Raw genomic sequence first — 16,084 nt, forward strand, 5'->3', positions numbered from 1 at the left:
CGACATTCTCCTATAACCCACGTGCCCCTACAAGTACGCCAGGTAGTGCAGAATTCCCAGTAGCTGCTCACAGCACTACAACTCCGCGGCCCCGTCCTGTTCCACAATGCGAGGCTGACCTGAGGCAGCCCTTTCTACCTACTTGGCGCTCACACTGCCTTCAAGGCACTGCCTGGTACGTCTTACATCTCTCTTCTCTTGACCTGTGGTGGCAAGTGCCTGATCAGGCGTCAGATGCCTGCGACAAATTCTGCGACGGTGTCGATGAAGCGGTTGGGGCACTCCTCCATGGGCATGTGGCCGCAGGCAGGGAACGCGCACATACTCGCGCCCGGCAGCGCGTCCGCCAGCCGCCGGCTGTTCCACATCGGCACCAGCGCATCGTGCTCCCCATGGATCACCAGCACCTGCAGTTTAAATGTTTGAGTCGACCTCACTGCTACTGCATCCTATGTCTGCATGCTGTCTTGACTCTGCAAACCCGAGCTGACACAGCAGGATGGTCCCCAAAGTGGGGCCGGCAATATTTATTACGGTATTGAGCGTCGGGAATCAGGGCAGGGAGCACGAGGGAGTGTTCAGCTGACTCAGGCCCCATCAGCATGTTTGTTTGTGGCATGGTAGGTTGTGGACGCAGGGTGTCTTGGCTGTGAAGTGCAGGTGGCAGGATGCTTGGGGTGCATGAGATGATGGGTGGCCGGCTACCTTGATGTCGTGCTGCGCGACGGCGTGCGCAAGGCGCTCTGCCTGGCCGCGGGTGGCTTGCGCGTAGCCACTCTGCAGCGCCTTCCACACGTTCTTGCCCCCTGCGCGCAACATCTCCCCCTTTGTCAGCGCATCAATTTCCCAAAACTGCCGCGCACCATGTCAGACAATGAGGGCCCCGAGCAAGGCGCTAAGCAGAGTCTGGAGAGGCAGTCACCGGCCACGCGTGCTCTCAGGAAGCGCAGGAGGCCCCACTCCCACCCGCGCACCAGCTGCGGCAGGCGATACGCGTCCAGGATCTCGGGCGTAACGCCGTCCTTTGCATACCTGCGCACAGCACATGTCTCTGTCACTGCTCATGCCACCCCTCACCAGTTTGAAGCACAAGGAGCTGCTCCACTGATCACCTCCCATGCGCGCAGGGACAGTCCCAGCATGGTGGTTTGAGGACGGAGTCAGTCAAGGGTTGAAAGCAATCGGCGTTCCCTGCTCCCCCCAATGCAACTGCTAAAATGATAAGCTTTGCACAATTTCTCATGCTGCTTTGAGCGAAACAAGTGCAGGGTTTGAAGGGGATGAGCGGCCGGGGTGACTCATGGCTGACTCACCAGGCGCTGCCGAGGCCGCGCTGCCAGAATGCGCGCGAGCGGACGGCCGAGCGCAGCGCCAGAACCAGCAGCGGCTGCGTCAGCCATATCGCGCACCGCGCCACCGCAGCGGCCGCCTCCGTCGCCAGAACCTGCACGCCCCCCAGCCAAACCCACCGGCCCCTGTGCATTCACGAGGGGGAGGTCATGCAGGGGTAGAGGGAGATGCGCATTCACAACAGGGCACACCGGCAATGCCATATCTGGGACAGTAATCAACTGATGCACAGGTCGCACCTGGCCCTGAACATGGATGCGGTGTCTACATCAAACACCGCATGCAACCCGCCACAAAAGGCAGAAGGTTTCACAGCAGCAAGACAGCTCCCTGACTGCACGTATTCAAAATGGAGGATTGTGACATGCAGCCAATGGATAGAAGGCAGTGCTTCACTGAAGCACAACATGTTTTGGATTTATGTATCCACCATGGCTTCGCTGAAAGGATTTTATTCGAGCAGGAAGAACAAGGGGCCAGACCTGGATGTCTGCTGGGAAGACTTTGTGAGCTCGATGTCGGATGAAGCGGCCTCCTTGGGGGCGACGGAGCTGCTGGATTTGCCAAAGATTGGAGCGACGATTGCAGGAGCCACAAGGATCAGCGCGGCGATGCCCTGCAGTGACACCTGCCCTTTCAGAGCGGCAAGCCTGATCAAGATTTGTGACAGCAGCTACCTAAAGCAATTTTGTAACAAAATGCTACACAGAAGGAAGAGATGTGCCTCCACAGAATTGTCCCAGATTTTCTCCCATGATTCCCAGAGTCTTCTGTAGTTGTCCATATGATATGGAGAGGCGCACCTCAGGGTGGTCAATGACCTCTGCCGCCGCGCAGGCAGCGCCCAGGGAGTGGCCAATCAGGATCCGGCGCACCCGCCCACCACCCTCCAGTCCGCTTGAAGTTGCATCCGCCGCCAGGGCATATGCGTCCCCTGACGCCTGCATGCAAGCACAACACCATTCCCACCATGAATATGTTTGATTTTGTGCTGGTAGATCTGAGGCAGCAGGCCGGCTCACTAAGGGCCGTTGAGGAAGTTGACAGGCCAAGGGTCATCAACTTGTACTGTGGATTGCAGCCGGGGCCTGCACAGTACTGCATATAGACATGGGTATGCAGGGTGTGCGCACATCTGGCTTCTTGGCAGGCTGCGTGCTGGCAGCAGGGATGAGGCTGTTGGCGGCCAGCTCGGCGTCCAACACCTTGCGCCCAATGCGTCCGTTGCTCTGAATGCTGTAGTCCGCCACGTCTGGCGTCCTGCAGCGATTGAATCACGCAACAAACCACTGCTTAGCTCCTCGGCTCAAGCAAAACATCTCCACTAGAAATGCGTGAAACCTCTCACCAAGATCTCCTAGTGGGGGACATCGTCCCTACAATGCAAGTGGCGCAGCGCTCCATTCTGCTAGGTGATTATGGCACTCTGCTGAGTGGGCAGCTGATGAAGTCCTGGTGCATGGGCCCTACAGAAGCGCAGTGCAAGGGAGGGTGAGGCAAGAGCTGCACCTCTGGGTGAGTCCAAAGCCGGGCATGTCATGGGACACCACCAGGGCTTTCAGCTGCGCGGCCAGCTTGCGGTCCACAAAGGACCAGCTGAAGGTATTTGCGCCAAACCCGTGGTACATGGCAATGGCAGGGACGACGGCTGAACCGGCCTGAGCGGATGCGTAGTTGGCTGCTTTGTAGTGGACGCTGATGCCGTTCACTGACCTGAAACGTGAGTCGCTGTCTGCCAGCTCAGCCTCTGCCACCTGGCATGTCTGCGCAAGCATGGCAACATTGTCAGATACAAAGGGTTTGAGAACCCATAATTAACATTGTAGTACATGACAGCTACCGTGTATGCAGAGAGTCTTGTCCTGGATTGGGCTTGTCTAAGGGGAGCATCAGACCTGGTATTGCTGCTCGAGGAAGGCTGCGCGCAGTGCAGCCACCAGCCAGGCATACAGGGCGGCCATACTGATGGCGACAAAGAGGCTGAGTCGTGCTGGCCTCAGGGCAGCATACAGCGTGGCGCAGACCAGCGCCGGCAGCACAAGACACAACACCACCTGCACATGATCACAGAAACTGAGGCAAATCCTTCTCTAGGCAGAAAGTGAGTGCAATGCAGATGAGACGCATTTACAGTGGGCATGATGTCATGCCTGCTTTGTCTGCAGGCCAGGCTTTGCATCCAAGCGCTCCCTGATGCTCTGGGGGATGATCTGGGGGGCTCCAACTGAAGATGCCTCCCCAGACGCTGATGCCTGCACGAGACCATGGACACCGTTGAGAAGGTCTGCTACAAGCCAGAAGTAATGCTCAGCCACGTCTGATCGTCCAGACTTACCAAGCAGGTGGTGTGGAAAGGCCGGCAGGGCTGCTGTGGCTGCTGAGGCCCGCACAGCCCGGCTGATACAGCATTGACTGCTCCCCAAAGCTCATTTGGGACCCTCCAGCTCAGTCTCAGCCATGGCCTGAGGACGTTGCTTGTGCCAGGAAATGAGGCAGTGAGACCTGCAAGCACAATCATTATTGTGGTGTGGTGGGGGACAAATGAGTGTGCTCGTTCCGAAGCTTTCTCACCCCGCCAGATCCGAACCGCATGTTTCGCCTTGGACAAAACGTACCTTTACCAGACTTCGACCGATCTAGCATACTGTAGCGGGAAAGTTGCACATAATTGTTGCCTTTACGACTTAACGAATGACGTGGGAAACAGACAGTATGACGAAGAGTACTTGCTGCTGGGCAACGTGCTGCTGACATTCAGCAAGTCAATTTGGCTTCGTGCTTGTATGAAGCACCGATCTTGCTTTTCGATATACTCATCTTGCAACAAGGAATGATGTCGAGCACTTGTAGGTAAATTTTAAATAAAATCCAAGGAAAGATGGCCAATCCTATGTGGCTAATTGGATCAAAGTCTTATCCAGCACGTGCGGCCATTTTGGCGTAGGTCCTGTTTTGACTCCTGAGAAATTTATTTCGAATTCTAAAAGTTATAAATCCCCAAAAAATGTATCGTGGCCAAGCACGGTGGTAATAATACTATCCATGTGATGCTGACGATGCACTAGTGTACTGCAGGAACAGAATCAGGGAAAATGCCGCAGCCGCAGCGGCTGCAGCGGCCGGGATGACTCGTCTATTGGATATCAGATCCAATGATATGAGATGCATGTGCCACCATGATGGCCAAATGCAAGACCCCACCAGTCTCAGTCATGCAAGGGCGCATACAAACCGTCTTTCTTAAGATCCTTGCTGGATTATAAGGATATAAAGAGTTGGGCTAACTTTGAACGCCCTGAAGGCAATCAGGTCGGCATGCATCTGCACGCAATCAATACCTACTTAATTAGCAGCAGAAGCACACGTGTACAGTTATGTCGAGCAGAAAATCTTTGTTGGCAATTTATGCACCGCACCTAGCCAACTTCAGGCTCAGACTACTCAGTCCATGACAGTTGATCTAAACGACGCAGTTGGGCTAGGTGAGACACAAGCACTTGATCCGCCCAGCAACTCGACAGCTGCCCGGGCGGGTCGAATGCTCAGGAGGCGGCCCTCTCCCGCTTGTAGGAGGCGGTGAGCTCGGCCTGGCGCTCTGTGCTGACGGGGGCGTGGCGAGCGTACTCCATCGTGAACTCGCCCTTGCCCTGAGTCATGGAGCGCAGGCCCGTGCTGTACCCAAACATCTCGTTCAGCGGCACCTGCCGCACCCCCACACACAAGCGCTGTCAGATCCCACTCAGGCATTTGCTTAATCCTCGGCACCAACAGACCCCCTAGTCCAGACAAAGCAAGTCATCGGTTTTGCAGAGTAATACACCCACGCTCACATATTTGTTTGGTGCAGCCATTTAGACCATGCAACAATTCATGTGGCAGTTTGATATTGTCAGTGTTGCACATTTTGTCATGGATTGTTTTGATCACTTGGATGCTGTCAGTACATCCAATCAGGGCGGCTGGAGTTGTTGTGTAATTTCCTTCCTTCCTTCAGCAGCGTGCTGGCATCAAGATTCCTGTGGACCTACACAGGAGTGAGTCCACTGCCCAACTGCACAAGCCGTGTCAGATGGCGGCTACCATAGCAGATGAAGGGGTGTACATGAAGCCCGAGCCAGGCCTGCTATGCATGCTGTAATAGGGTGCCCCATCTAGAGGTCATCTGATTACTAATGACCAGAGGAATGCATGAAGATTCCAGGGGTGCGAGACAAGGTAGGAAAGAGCACCTGGGCCTGCATGACGACGTCGTCGCCCTCGCCTTCACTATTCAGGATGATGCCCTTGCGGCGGTTGAGGTCGCCGATGATGGTGCCCTGGAACTCGGAGGGCGCACGAACGTCCACGGCCATCACGGGCTCCAGGATTACGGGCGCCGCGCGCATGAAGGCCTCCCGGAACGCGTACTGGCACGCCAGCTTGAACGCCATCTCACTGCTGTCCACCGCGTGCGCCGCCCCATCCGTCAGCGCCACACGCACCCCCTGCGTGCATTCAATCAGTATATTTCAATTTCAACTTCTATATCCATTCACAAGTGTATTCGAAGTGCCTTGATCAGGTGCCTGATTAGATTGCAGGCACTCATTAGGCACCGAGACTGTAGTGCCAGATTCACTTGAATTCACAGCACACAGCCACAGGAGCTGTACCGCTCCTGTCGGCATGACAACACGCCCTGGCAGCCTCTGACGGGCATCTCAGGGTGCACCAGAAAATCTGCCGGCATGCGTAGCAGGTCATGTGGAATGGTGGAACGAGTGCAGGAGCAGAGAGTGCAGAGAGAGGGGGCCCACCTGCACGGGGTGGCCGGTGAGGCCGCCGGAGTTGGCGGCTTCGCGGAAGCCCTTCTCGCAGGCCGGCAGGAAGCTTGGCGGGATGGCGTTGCCCACAATCTCACGCGCAAACACAAAGCGCTCTGGCTCATCCTCTGGCGTCGGCTCCATGTAGCCTATCACCCGCCCATACTGCCCCTGGCCACCTGCCAGCAACAACATTGCCCCTCAGAGCCCCTCGGAACGCTGGACTCAAGGTTTTCATTTCCGCATCAAGGGAAGATGCTAGTGCCTCTCCTGATGCTAAGGCCTCCATTGGCTGGTACCAGGCGTGGGCTTGCACCTGTCTGCTTCTTGTGGAGGTAGTCGAAATTGATGCGCTTGGTGATGGCCTCCAGGTAATTCACCCGCGGCTTGCCCACCTCGGCATCCACCTGGCATCGCAGGAGACATGCTTCATTCTTGGGTCATGGCCATCAGCAGCTATTAGCAAGCACGCAAGAGAGTGCGTTACATTGGCACTGCTCACCTTGTACTCCCTCTTCATGCGCTCCACATAGATGTCCAGGTGGAGTTCGCCCATCCCACTGATGATGGTCTGGCCAGTGTCAGGATCTGTGCTGACCTGCACAAAGCCCCACAAAGCCCTTGAGCACAAAGCCTTCTCAAATTGCCACATGACAAGAGCAGCATGTGTCGTCCTGACAGCTCATAAGTGGGCAGCACCTTGAAGGTGGGGTCCTCCCTCTGGAACCGGCTCAGCGCCTTGGAGAAGTTGCCGGCAGCCTCGCGCGTCTTGGGCAGGATGGCCAGGCTCATCACAGGGTCCGGCACATTCATGGACGTCATCGTGTACCTGCACAGCGGCGGAACCTCAGCAGAGGAGCATGCAACATGCTGTACAAACACCGCGCTTTCTGGGAAAAGGGCGGGGACAATATTTTAACATGATGAAGGAGGAGCCTTTTGAGTGCTGCTGGCGCCGGCTGGCGGGGGGCGGTATAAATACTGCGCACCGTGCCCACGGTTGAAGGGGTCTTGCTTGGGTCTGGCGAGTCCGACAAGGGGTAGGATTGTGAGAGCCTTGAACTGCAGCTTGTCTGCAGGACGCAACTTGCCTCTTGGCAGGAAAAGCATGAAAAAGTGATAACTTAAGGGAGCAGCACCTGACGGTGCCGTCGGTGAAGGTGTCGCCGGTGGAACACTCGATGCCGAACATGGCCACGATGTCCCCAGCGCCCGCCTCCATGATGTCCTCCATGTCGTTGCTGTGCATGCGCACCAGCCTCGGCACCTGCCCGCACATGCGCAGCTTTCAGATCCCTGTCGATATCAACACCTCGCCGGAACTTCCCAGCAACCTTAAGACACGTTTGCAAATGGTTCTCATGCAGAGGCAGACAGGCTCCTTGCCAGTCTGAACGCCAACATGAATTTTCCCAGCAACATTGCAGATGCGTGCAATGGTCACATGCAGGCTGAGAGGTCAATCTCCCTGGCAGACTAAGCTGCTGTCGCTGAAAACAGGCTCATTTGCAGGTACCTTGATGCGTTTGCCGGTGACGACATTGATGACGTTGTCGCCCTTGCTGATGGTGCCGGAGTAGATGCGCATGTAGGTCAGCTGCCCAAAGCGCCCCTCCTCCAGCTTGAACGCCAGCGCCACCAGCGGCCCATCGCGGGAACACGGCAGCGCCACCGGCTGCTCCTCATTCGCAGCATCCTGCGCCCAGCACATTCATCAGTGCTGCACGACACAATCACACAAGCACACCACATGTTAGTCATCCCTGTGCACAGGTGGCGAGGCGCGGCAGCACATTGTTCCCATCGATGCCCCACAGCCAGTTCCTCACACCCTTGGCAGTCAATCCGCCACTCATCCCCCCAGGATGCCCATGACGTTCAAGGCGAGACCTAGGTCATCTTAGGTGATGCTGAGAGGCAACATATCAACATACCCCACTGCATCATAACATCAAACTTGCAATGCCAATGGGCATTCCTCAAGCAGCAGCATCTGCAGGGATGACCGCTGAGAAGGAGTGCGGTGGCGGGAGTGAGTGATCAGAAAGGGCGCGCACTAGGGCGCTGTTGCCGACGTCTGAGGGGGCAGGAAGGTAATCAGTGACACCGTCCAACAGCAGCTGCACGCCCTTGTTCTTGTAGGCGCTTCCCATGAAGATGGGCACGAAGGCGAGGCTGGTGGTGGCGCGGCGGATGGCGCCCCGCAGCGTCTCCTCGTCGATCGGCTCCTCCATCAGGAACAGTTCCCCCAGCTGCTCGTCCACGTCAGCCAGCTTCTCCACTAGCTCACTGCGCTTCTCCGCTGCCCACGCCGCCTGCTCCGCCGACATGGGCACCTGTGCGTTTCCACTGGCTCTTATACTATTGGGTTTTAAAGCCATGTATATAGGAGGTCATTTGACATTGGCAGGTATCCCAAGAAAATTAGATTGACATGCCAAGGCATGCCCTCTGAGAGCTGCACATTGGCCACCCGGGCACCTTCTCAGAGAGGCCTTGAAGGCAGTGAAGCAAGGGCAGTATACCTCGGTGATGGTTTCTCCATTGGGGCCCTCAAATGCGAAGGCCTTCATCTTGACGAGGTCAATCAAGCCCTTGTGATCCTCCTCCAGACCAATTGGCAATTGCACAGGTGCGCAATTTAGCCGCAGCTTATCCTGCATCTGACCTATCACCTGCGCATCCACCAAAGCACGTTTGGGACTCAATGCTCTGTTGTCTTGTGCCTAGCAGCGATGTGTTACATCGTCGGGGTAGGCTCTCAATATCTCATAGATCCTCACCTTCCAAGGGTCTGCACCAGCCCGATCAAGCTTGTTGATAAAAGCTAGGCGTGGAACGTCGTATCTCCGCATTTGCCGATCCACTGTAATGCTCTGACTCTGCAAACCACACACTTGAAGCTTAGCAAGCTTCTGCTAGAGAGCATTCTGCAAGGGCTGCACTGCAATTGGTACCGAGCCTTTGAATTAAGATAATGAGAGGGCAATACACTTGAAGCCACTGTCAAAAGCTGCCCATCTCGTGGAAGCTATGCAGGTCCAGCTCTGTGCAGGCAGTGCGCTGCCATTCCCTTATAGCTGACACTGCCAGTAGGACTCACCTGGACACCACCCACAGAACAGAGCACGAGGATGGCCCCATCCAGCACTCTCAGCGCTCGCTCCACCTCAATAGTGAAATCCACGTGACCCGGAGTGTCAATGATGTTGATGGACGTGTCCTTCCAGGTGCAGTAGGTGGCAGCTGACTGGATTGTAATTCCCTTCTCTCTTTCCAGGTCCATGTGATCCATCTTCGCCCCAACACCGTCCTTTCCCCGCACCTGCATGGGACAACACGGGTCTCTGACTTTACCTGACCGGGACAGAAGGGTCCAACATACTCAAAACAATCTAGAAGAGCACATTCTTCAGAAATAGGGATAGACAGCATGCAAAGGTGGGCTTGCCTCGTGGATTGCATGTATCCGCCCAGTGTAGAACAGGATGCGCTCTGTCAGGGTGGTCTTCCCAGAATCAATGTGCGCAGATATTCCGATGTTGCGGATGTGAGACAGCTCATCAGGGTCATTTGTTGCTGTTTGAGCGAGAGGTAGAGCGCTGAAATTCCTGTCCAGTGCAACAGGAGCCTCCTCAGCATGTTTCAATGGCCAGGGGCAAGTTGTTGTGTTGCTTCTGAAAGATGAAAGGTACAGGCACATATCGCGAGGAAGGCATGTTCAGATGCCATTCTCTGTAGTTTGCCGAAACCAGGGACTGACACCTAGAAAGGGTAACTTGCTTGGCACGACAATACTCCAACTGATTTCACCTGAAATCATTGTAGAAACAATAAGAAGATGCCTCGAGAGAACTTACCGAAGGAGTGTAAGTTGCTGGGGAAACAAGCCGCCAAGGTTAGGTCTGAGTGCTGCGCATCCAGCTATTGTTCGATCTGTTGATAATAGCCGCAGCGATTGAATCCCTGTACCACTCTGACTAATTTGATTTAGACATTTAGATATTAATTTGAGGCATCGACTGGAAATAAGAGTCCTCATGGTGGGAAACTAACCGATTCTAAGTGATAGTTATCCGACTGATTCCCTCATAGAGAACCTTCACATCTTGTCTCAGAGTGATTGAACTAATTCTAACACGATCGAAAGTCTAGGACGCCCCGTTAAGGACTGCTCCTTCAACAGAAAGACTGGCGAAATAAGCTGGATTCGCACGTGTCCACGTCAAGGCCACGTGCCTATAGAGGGTGCATGTGTGCGAGAGGGGTGGCTGGCTGCTGCACAACTCATTGTGAATTGATTGGCCTTGCAGGCAACATTGGACATTTAGAACATGTCGTGTAACATATTGAGATCAACATCCATTCATTGCCCCATGCATGCCCACTAGTGGCAGTACTGCCCGTGATTACAATTAATTGTAATCAGCAGTGGCAGCCGTCTACAATATTGTAGACGGCTGCCACTGGCACATATACACGGTGGCACGCTGGCATCATCATGACCGCAACATCGTTTTATAAAGAGCAGCAAGCACACAAGGCTTGAAATTTTGGAAATAAGTCAAAATGATGCAGCCCGGCCCTGCAAATTTCTTCTCTGCAGTTGCTAGTATATATCGGGCGCTGAATGATCCAATATGTCAGATTAAAAAGCCTTGTGACAAATTTGATCATCTGAGACAATGCCTGACACTGCAAGTCACCTCAGGAATGCAAAGCAATTCGGCCATTTTCTGCCAGGGATCACTTGTTACTGTACACAACCTGGTCCTTCCTCGGCCGATCCTGAACAGAGCCGGGCTTGACCTTTGAAGCCTCGTGGTGTGCCAACTGTGATGGAACATTTGCCCCACTCTCCTCCAGCAGCCGCTTCAGATCATAGAACACCTCCGTGTCCTGCATCAACAATCACGACCAATCAGGAAATCCACCAATTGGGCCAATCCACCACCTTCGAGATTCTCTCAGTTTCCAAGAAGTCATTGCTACTCCAGGTTCCAGATGCAAAGCAGAGGGACCAAAGCGGCACTCACCGACATGGTGAGGAAGGTGACAGCGTAGCCGGTCTTGCCAGCGCGCCCAGTGCGGCCGATGCGGTGGGTGTACTGCTCAATGCTGTGGGGCATGTCGTAGTTGATGACAGCCGCCACGTCCGGCACATCGATACCGCGCCCGGCCACGTCCGTGGCCACCAGCACGTTGTACTTGTCCTCCCTAAAGCCTGCCAGGCCTGCCTCACGCTGATCCTGCACAGATTCCAAGCCAAGCAGGAACTTAGCATGCATGCGCAAAAACCAAGCAAAAGGGCATGCGCCCAATAGAAGGAATGCACCAATATATCGATGATTGAGGTGAAGTAGATCCCCCACCTGATAAATCAACAAGAGTACTATTGCAGAGCATCAGCTACAGGGCAGCAAACATGCTCTGTCCACAAGCTTACAATGCTTGAATGTGGCGGAGCAAGGCAAGGGGTGATGCTTCAGGTGCATGGCTGGGAGGGCGGACCTGGGTTTTGCCGCCGTGCAGGACGGTGCAGTGGTAGCTGAGGTGGTCCAGGTGGCGCGACACCACATCACAGTGCGTCTTGGTGTTGACAAACACGATGACGCGCTTGTCGCCGACGCGAGACAGTTGGTCCTCCAGCAGCCGCAGCTTGTCGTTGTCCTTGCAGATGACCACCTCCTGCACCACACACACCAGCAGAGCATTCAGAACCCCAGGCATAAATCCCACGGCTGTGATACTCGCAGTCGCCATGATAGACCATTTGATGTGAGCAGAATCAATCACGCGCTATCTGCACTCAATACAAGTGATGCAGGTAATGGACAAGTAAAGAAAAACCGAAAAGGGGTGGGACTGGCCTGGGTGACGCTGTCGGTGGCCTTGCCGGCGGAGCCGATGTTGATGACAACGGGGCGGCGCATGTACTTGCGCGCCAGGCGCTCCACAGCCGGCGGCATGGTCGCGCTGAACATGTAGGTGGTGCGGTACACGCGGTTTTCCTCCAGCTCCTCATCCTCCTGCTCCGGCTTCAGGTTTGTGCTCGGCATCGCGTCCAGCACCCCGCGCACCTGCGCGCACACAAACAGGGAAACCATTACTGAGTTGAATTTCAGTAATAATCTTTATAGACCAGAAATGCTACCTTCCTAACCAGGAAGGCATGATGCATAGACAGTCACACCGAGGCAGCAGAAATGCACGCCGAGCAAAATTGCATGCAAGCACTTGCTTGATGACGCAAGGGCAGAATTAAAAACATGTGCTGGCATCCCTGCCAGGATAGGACATACGATGGCTGTGGACTAGGGCCCACAACGAAAGAAAGTAGGCTGACCTGGGGCTCGAAACCCATGTCGATCATGCGATCTGCCTCATCGAGGACGACGTAGTTGCACTGGTTGAGGACGGCGTAGCGCTGCTCCAGGCAGTCCAGCAGGCGGCCGGGAGTGGCGATCACGATCTCACACCCCTTGCGCAGCTTGAATCCCTGGTCCTCGATGCTCTGCCCGCCCACCACGCTCACCATGCGGAACTCCGTGAACTGCGCCAGCTTCATCGTCTCCTCCTGTGCCACACACCAATTGCAATCTTTCTACCTATTTACCCAGGCCAAGCCAGTTTGAAATGCACCATTCAAGTCAAACACCCAGCAGCCACGCAATATCCACAATTTCGCGTGGCATTGTGCGCATGCATTCAGCAGGGTCAATGCCTCACGCCGTAGAACCAGGGGGCATCAAACAGTGCTAGTAGTACTTAGAACCCCCTGGCTGGACAGAACTACAAGAGAGTGGGACAAACTGACCTCGATCTGCTGCGCGAGCTCGCGAGTGGGTGCCATGACGACGGCGTAGGGGCCCTCGGCCGCGATCTCCTCGGTCATCTTGGGCTGGTTCATGATGTAGACGAGCATGGGGAATACAAAGGCGGCCGTCTTTCCGGAGCCCGTCTCGGCCACGCCGATGACGTCGCGGAACTTGAGGCCCAGCGGAATGGCCGCCATCTGGATGGGCGACGGCTTCACATACTTCATCTTCTCAATGGCCTGCGCGGTGCACACCCTAGCGCTCAGCCACCACTCCAAAACATCCATATGATGATGTCCATGTCCCCCATTACCTCGAGAATATTGTGGCGCCCCACACTCTGAAGTGCTCTGAATCAGTGGCAAGGGCATTCTTCTGCCTAGTGCGTGGCAGATTTTTTGTAGAATGCATGATCATTACCCACGGGTGAGATGCCGTGGAGTTTTTGTTGGATGATGGAGAGTGAGTTCCCCAGAAGAGCATGCATGCAAGCTGCTGCACAGGTGGCATGAGGCGCACATCCATGAGGGGCTGGGGCAGGCCGGCCTCCTGCCAGTTGCGGATGGGCAGCGTCGAGCCGGTGTTGCCCTTATAGGCGATGGAGAAGTCCTCGCGGAAGATGCGCCAGTCGCGCTCCGTCATCTCCTCCCGCGCCTTCTCTGTCCAGTGCTTCTCCACGCGCTTGTCAAAGTCATCGTACATCTCCGCCGCCTGCTTGCGGTCCTTGTCCCTCTGCCTGTCCTCCTTCGTCTCCGACACCCCCTGCGCCACACCACCCAGTCATGCTACTGTACCACTCACTTGACCATACTGGGTCCCGCCGAGACCGTGGTGTTGCACAGGTCCATTCAACAACATTGAGACAGTCAAGCAGGACCTTCACAGGTGCAAGATGATGCATGTGAGAGGCAATCAGAAGTGCGGCAGGCCTTGCTACACGAGGCATGCATGGCCAGGAGAGGTTCACAGTGAGCAGGGGCGCACCGCGGACTGGCGCATCTTTTTCATGACGTCGTTCTGGTGGGCGGCGGCGGCCTTCATCTGCTCGCGGCGGTCGACGCCGGCGCGCAGGCCGCGGCCAAAGAGCAGCGCGGCCTCGTGCGTGTTGTTGTACAGCGGGTTGAGGTCCTTGGATGTGTCGTCCTGGGCCTCCCAGTCGAAGTTGAAGCGGAACTTCTCGCTCGGCTTCAGCGTCTTCTTGCGCACCTTCTCTGTGCCCAGGTACTGCTGCTTGATCAGCAGCAGCTCCTTCTCGCGCTCACGGTCCTGCACATACACGCACTTGGCTATAAAGCAGAAGCTCACCAGTAATGCTGCTAGATCGCCACAGTTTGGTGGCTAGCTGCCAAGAAGCCAGCCAGTAAAGCCTTGCTTGCGGCGCACGAGTGAGACAATTTATTCCAATCTCCGCAGTGCAGGCAGACAAAAATAAATGCATGACTGCATCAGAAACATTGCACTTGGCAAGGTGCCAAGAGTGAGGATGCAGACCTCATTTCGGCGCCGGCGGTCTTCTTGTGCCTTGCGCTCCGCCTCGCGCTGCTTTTCCTTCTCAATGCTGTCCACGTACGCAACGTGCTGCTTTCTGAGCTCCTCCACCCTGCAAGCCCATAGGAGAGGGGTCACAACTTATTATTTATTCATCACACGCTTTTCCTGCCAAGAGGCAAGGTGCGTCCTGCAGACAAGCTGCAATTAAAGGCTGCCACAATCCTACCCCTTGATGGATATGCCAGATCTAAGCAAGACCCAAAGGTCAATATACAGCACCCAATATGCAAAGCACCCTGGCAATCTCGTGAAAGATGCCGAGCATGCAGAGGGTGTGATGCTGCCTACTTCTGCTTCTGCAGAGCTGCCTCCTCTTCCCTCCGCTTGAGTGCAAGCTCCTCACGCTGCTTCTTGGACAGGAACTTTGGCTGCGCCCACGCCAAACAGCCGGTCAGCATGATGATAGCAGGACAGTTGCCAATCATGGCCACGCAGGCTCGAGACAATCTATACCACACATCAGAGATTGTACGTACCTTTGCCTCAGCTTCTTGCTCCAGCTGCTTCTTCTTCAGGAGCTCCTCCAGCGATAAGGGCTGCAGAGACAGCCAATCTATGTCAGAACAGAAAGCAACGCAACCAACAAGGTGGCCGAGCCAAGTCAATTCCAAGCAGCAGTCAGATAGCTGCATACCTCAGCCTTGTGATTGCCATTGAGCTCCCCAGACGATTTGCCATTTGACAGACCATTGCTCTCCTTCTCAGGTGCACGCGAGCTGTCCTTCGTGCTTCTGTCTGCTTCCCTTCCCCTGTCATCTCTGTCCCCGTCTCGTCTTCTTGTGGCAGTGAGATCCCTGTCCCGATCTCTCTCCCGATCTCTGTCCCTGTCCCTATCCCTGTCCCTTTCCCTGTCCCGGTCCTTCCTGTCACTGGTTTCCCTTTCCTTCCCAGCATCGCGGTTGTCCTCTCTCCTCTCTCTATCCCTCTCCCTGTTCCTTTCCCTGCTGTCAGGGCGCCGTGCTCTCTCCCGGCTTCTGCTGCGCGCTCTGTCCACTTTCCTTGCAGGACTGGCACTTCTGCGTCTCTTGGGATCCCTGGTCTCTGCTCTTGCATCCCTAGCCGCTGGACTGCGTTCCCGCTTTCGAGCATCTCGATCCCTATCTCTGCTACGATCACGACGCCTATCGGCGCTGCCTTCAGGAGATCGCGATCGTGCCATCACTTGTCAGAAGCTGCCAGAGCTGCAACGAGTTGCGACAGGCAAGGAAACCGTCGGAATAATGACAAGCACACTCCTGTGACAGCCGTAGAGAGCTATTTCAGGGGAAAAGTGGAGCAGCACTAGTGGGAGAATTTGCAAAGTCAGATGAAAACTCCTGGCGATCTTAATACAAAGCGCAGATTGGCGACATCAGACGACTGTTTAAAGGTAGACTTAACAGAGTTGTTCTCTTCTCATATATAAGATCACCCGAATGAGACACATGAAGCTTCACAAAATTGCATGCCTTGTGCCTTGGCACCCGTCAAACGGCGTGCTTATCCGAACACGCAAATAGCCCAAGAATTCCCTCAGCACATTCATAAAAATCCAGCATTGATTGTAATATCGGCAGGAAGGTC

At 55.1% G+C, this 16,084-nt stretch overlaps 3 protein-coding genes across 3 annotated transcripts; all 3 read right to left on the reverse strand.

Moving 5' to 3' along the window:
* Positions 1-230: 230 nt before the first annotated feature.
* COCSUDRAFT_41010 (alpha/beta-hydrolase) lies at positions 231-3,311 on the reverse strand (the record flags this gene model as incomplete). Its single annotated transcript, XM_005649162.1, has 10 exons — positions 231-407; positions 706-806; positions 923-1,032; positions 1,314-1,444; positions 1,590-1,614; positions 1,833-1,966; positions 2,154-2,291; positions 2,484-2,610; positions 2,860-3,113; positions 3,246-3,311. The coding sequence occupies 10 exons, from the start codon at positions 3,309-3,311 to the stop codon at positions 231-233; spliced, it is 1,263 nt and encodes a 420-aa protein (XP_005649219.1).
* Positions 3,312-4,570: 1,259 nt separating this feature from the next.
* Positions 4,571-10,443, reverse strand: COCSUDRAFT_53035 (translation elongation factor G; the record flags this gene model as incomplete). Its single annotated transcript, XM_005649163.1, has 14 exons — positions 4,571-5,051; positions 5,580-5,834; positions 6,147-6,331; positions 6,469-6,559; positions 6,655-6,750; positions 6,852-6,981; positions 7,292-7,419; positions 7,669-7,848; positions 8,210-8,488; positions 8,678-8,827; positions 8,936-9,034; positions 9,256-9,477; positions 9,604-9,763; positions 10,388-10,443. 14 exons carry the CDS (start codon positions 10,441-10,443, stop codon positions 4,893-4,895), a joined length of 2,190 nt encoding a protein of 729 aa, XP_005649220.1. The 3' UTR covers positions 4,571-4,892.
* Positions 10,444-10,534: 91 nt separating this feature from the next.
* On the reverse strand, positions 10,535-15,925 carry COCSUDRAFT_22967 (P-loop containing nucleoside triphosphate hydrolase protein). Its single transcript, XM_005649164.1, has 9 exons — positions 15,233-15,925; positions 13,955-14,256; positions 13,490-13,732; positions 12,970-13,209; positions 12,499-12,729; positions 12,032-12,232; positions 11,664-11,840; positions 11,189-11,401; positions 10,535-11,051 (listed from the first exon to the last, which is right to left on the reverse strand). The coding sequence occupies exons 1-9, from the start codon at positions 15,678-15,680 to the stop codon at positions 10,899-10,901; spliced, it is 2,208 nt and encodes a 735-aa protein (XP_005649221.1). The 5' UTR covers positions 15,681-15,925; the 3' UTR covers positions 10,535-10,898.
* Positions 15,926-16,084: the final 159 nt, after the last annotated feature.

Source organism: Coccomyxa subellipsoidea (genome assembly GCF_000258705.1).
Source record: "Coccomyxa subellipsoidea C-169, whole genome shotgun sequence".
NCBI lineage: Eukaryota > Viridiplantae > Chlorophyta > Trebouxiophyceae > Coccomyxaceae > Coccomyxa > Coccomyxa subellipsoidea.

What these genes read in the sequence shown, in the direction of transcription:
- COCSUDRAFT_22967 (XM_005649164.1), bottom strand. Translation starts at nt 15,680, where the DNA reads ATGGCACGATCGCGATCTCCTGAAGGCAGCGCCGATAGGCGTCGTGAT. An exon ending in ACATGGGTTTCGAGCCCCAG is followed by an intron (nt 12,233 to 12,498) that starts GTCAGCCTACTT and finishes GTGTGCGCGCAG; the next exon opens with GTGCGCGGGGTGCTGGACGC. An exon ending in TGCACGGCGGCAAAACCCAG is followed by an intron (nt 11,402 to 11,663) that starts GTCCGCCCTCCC and finishes GAATCTGTGCAG; the next exon opens with GATCAGCGTGAGGCAGGCCT.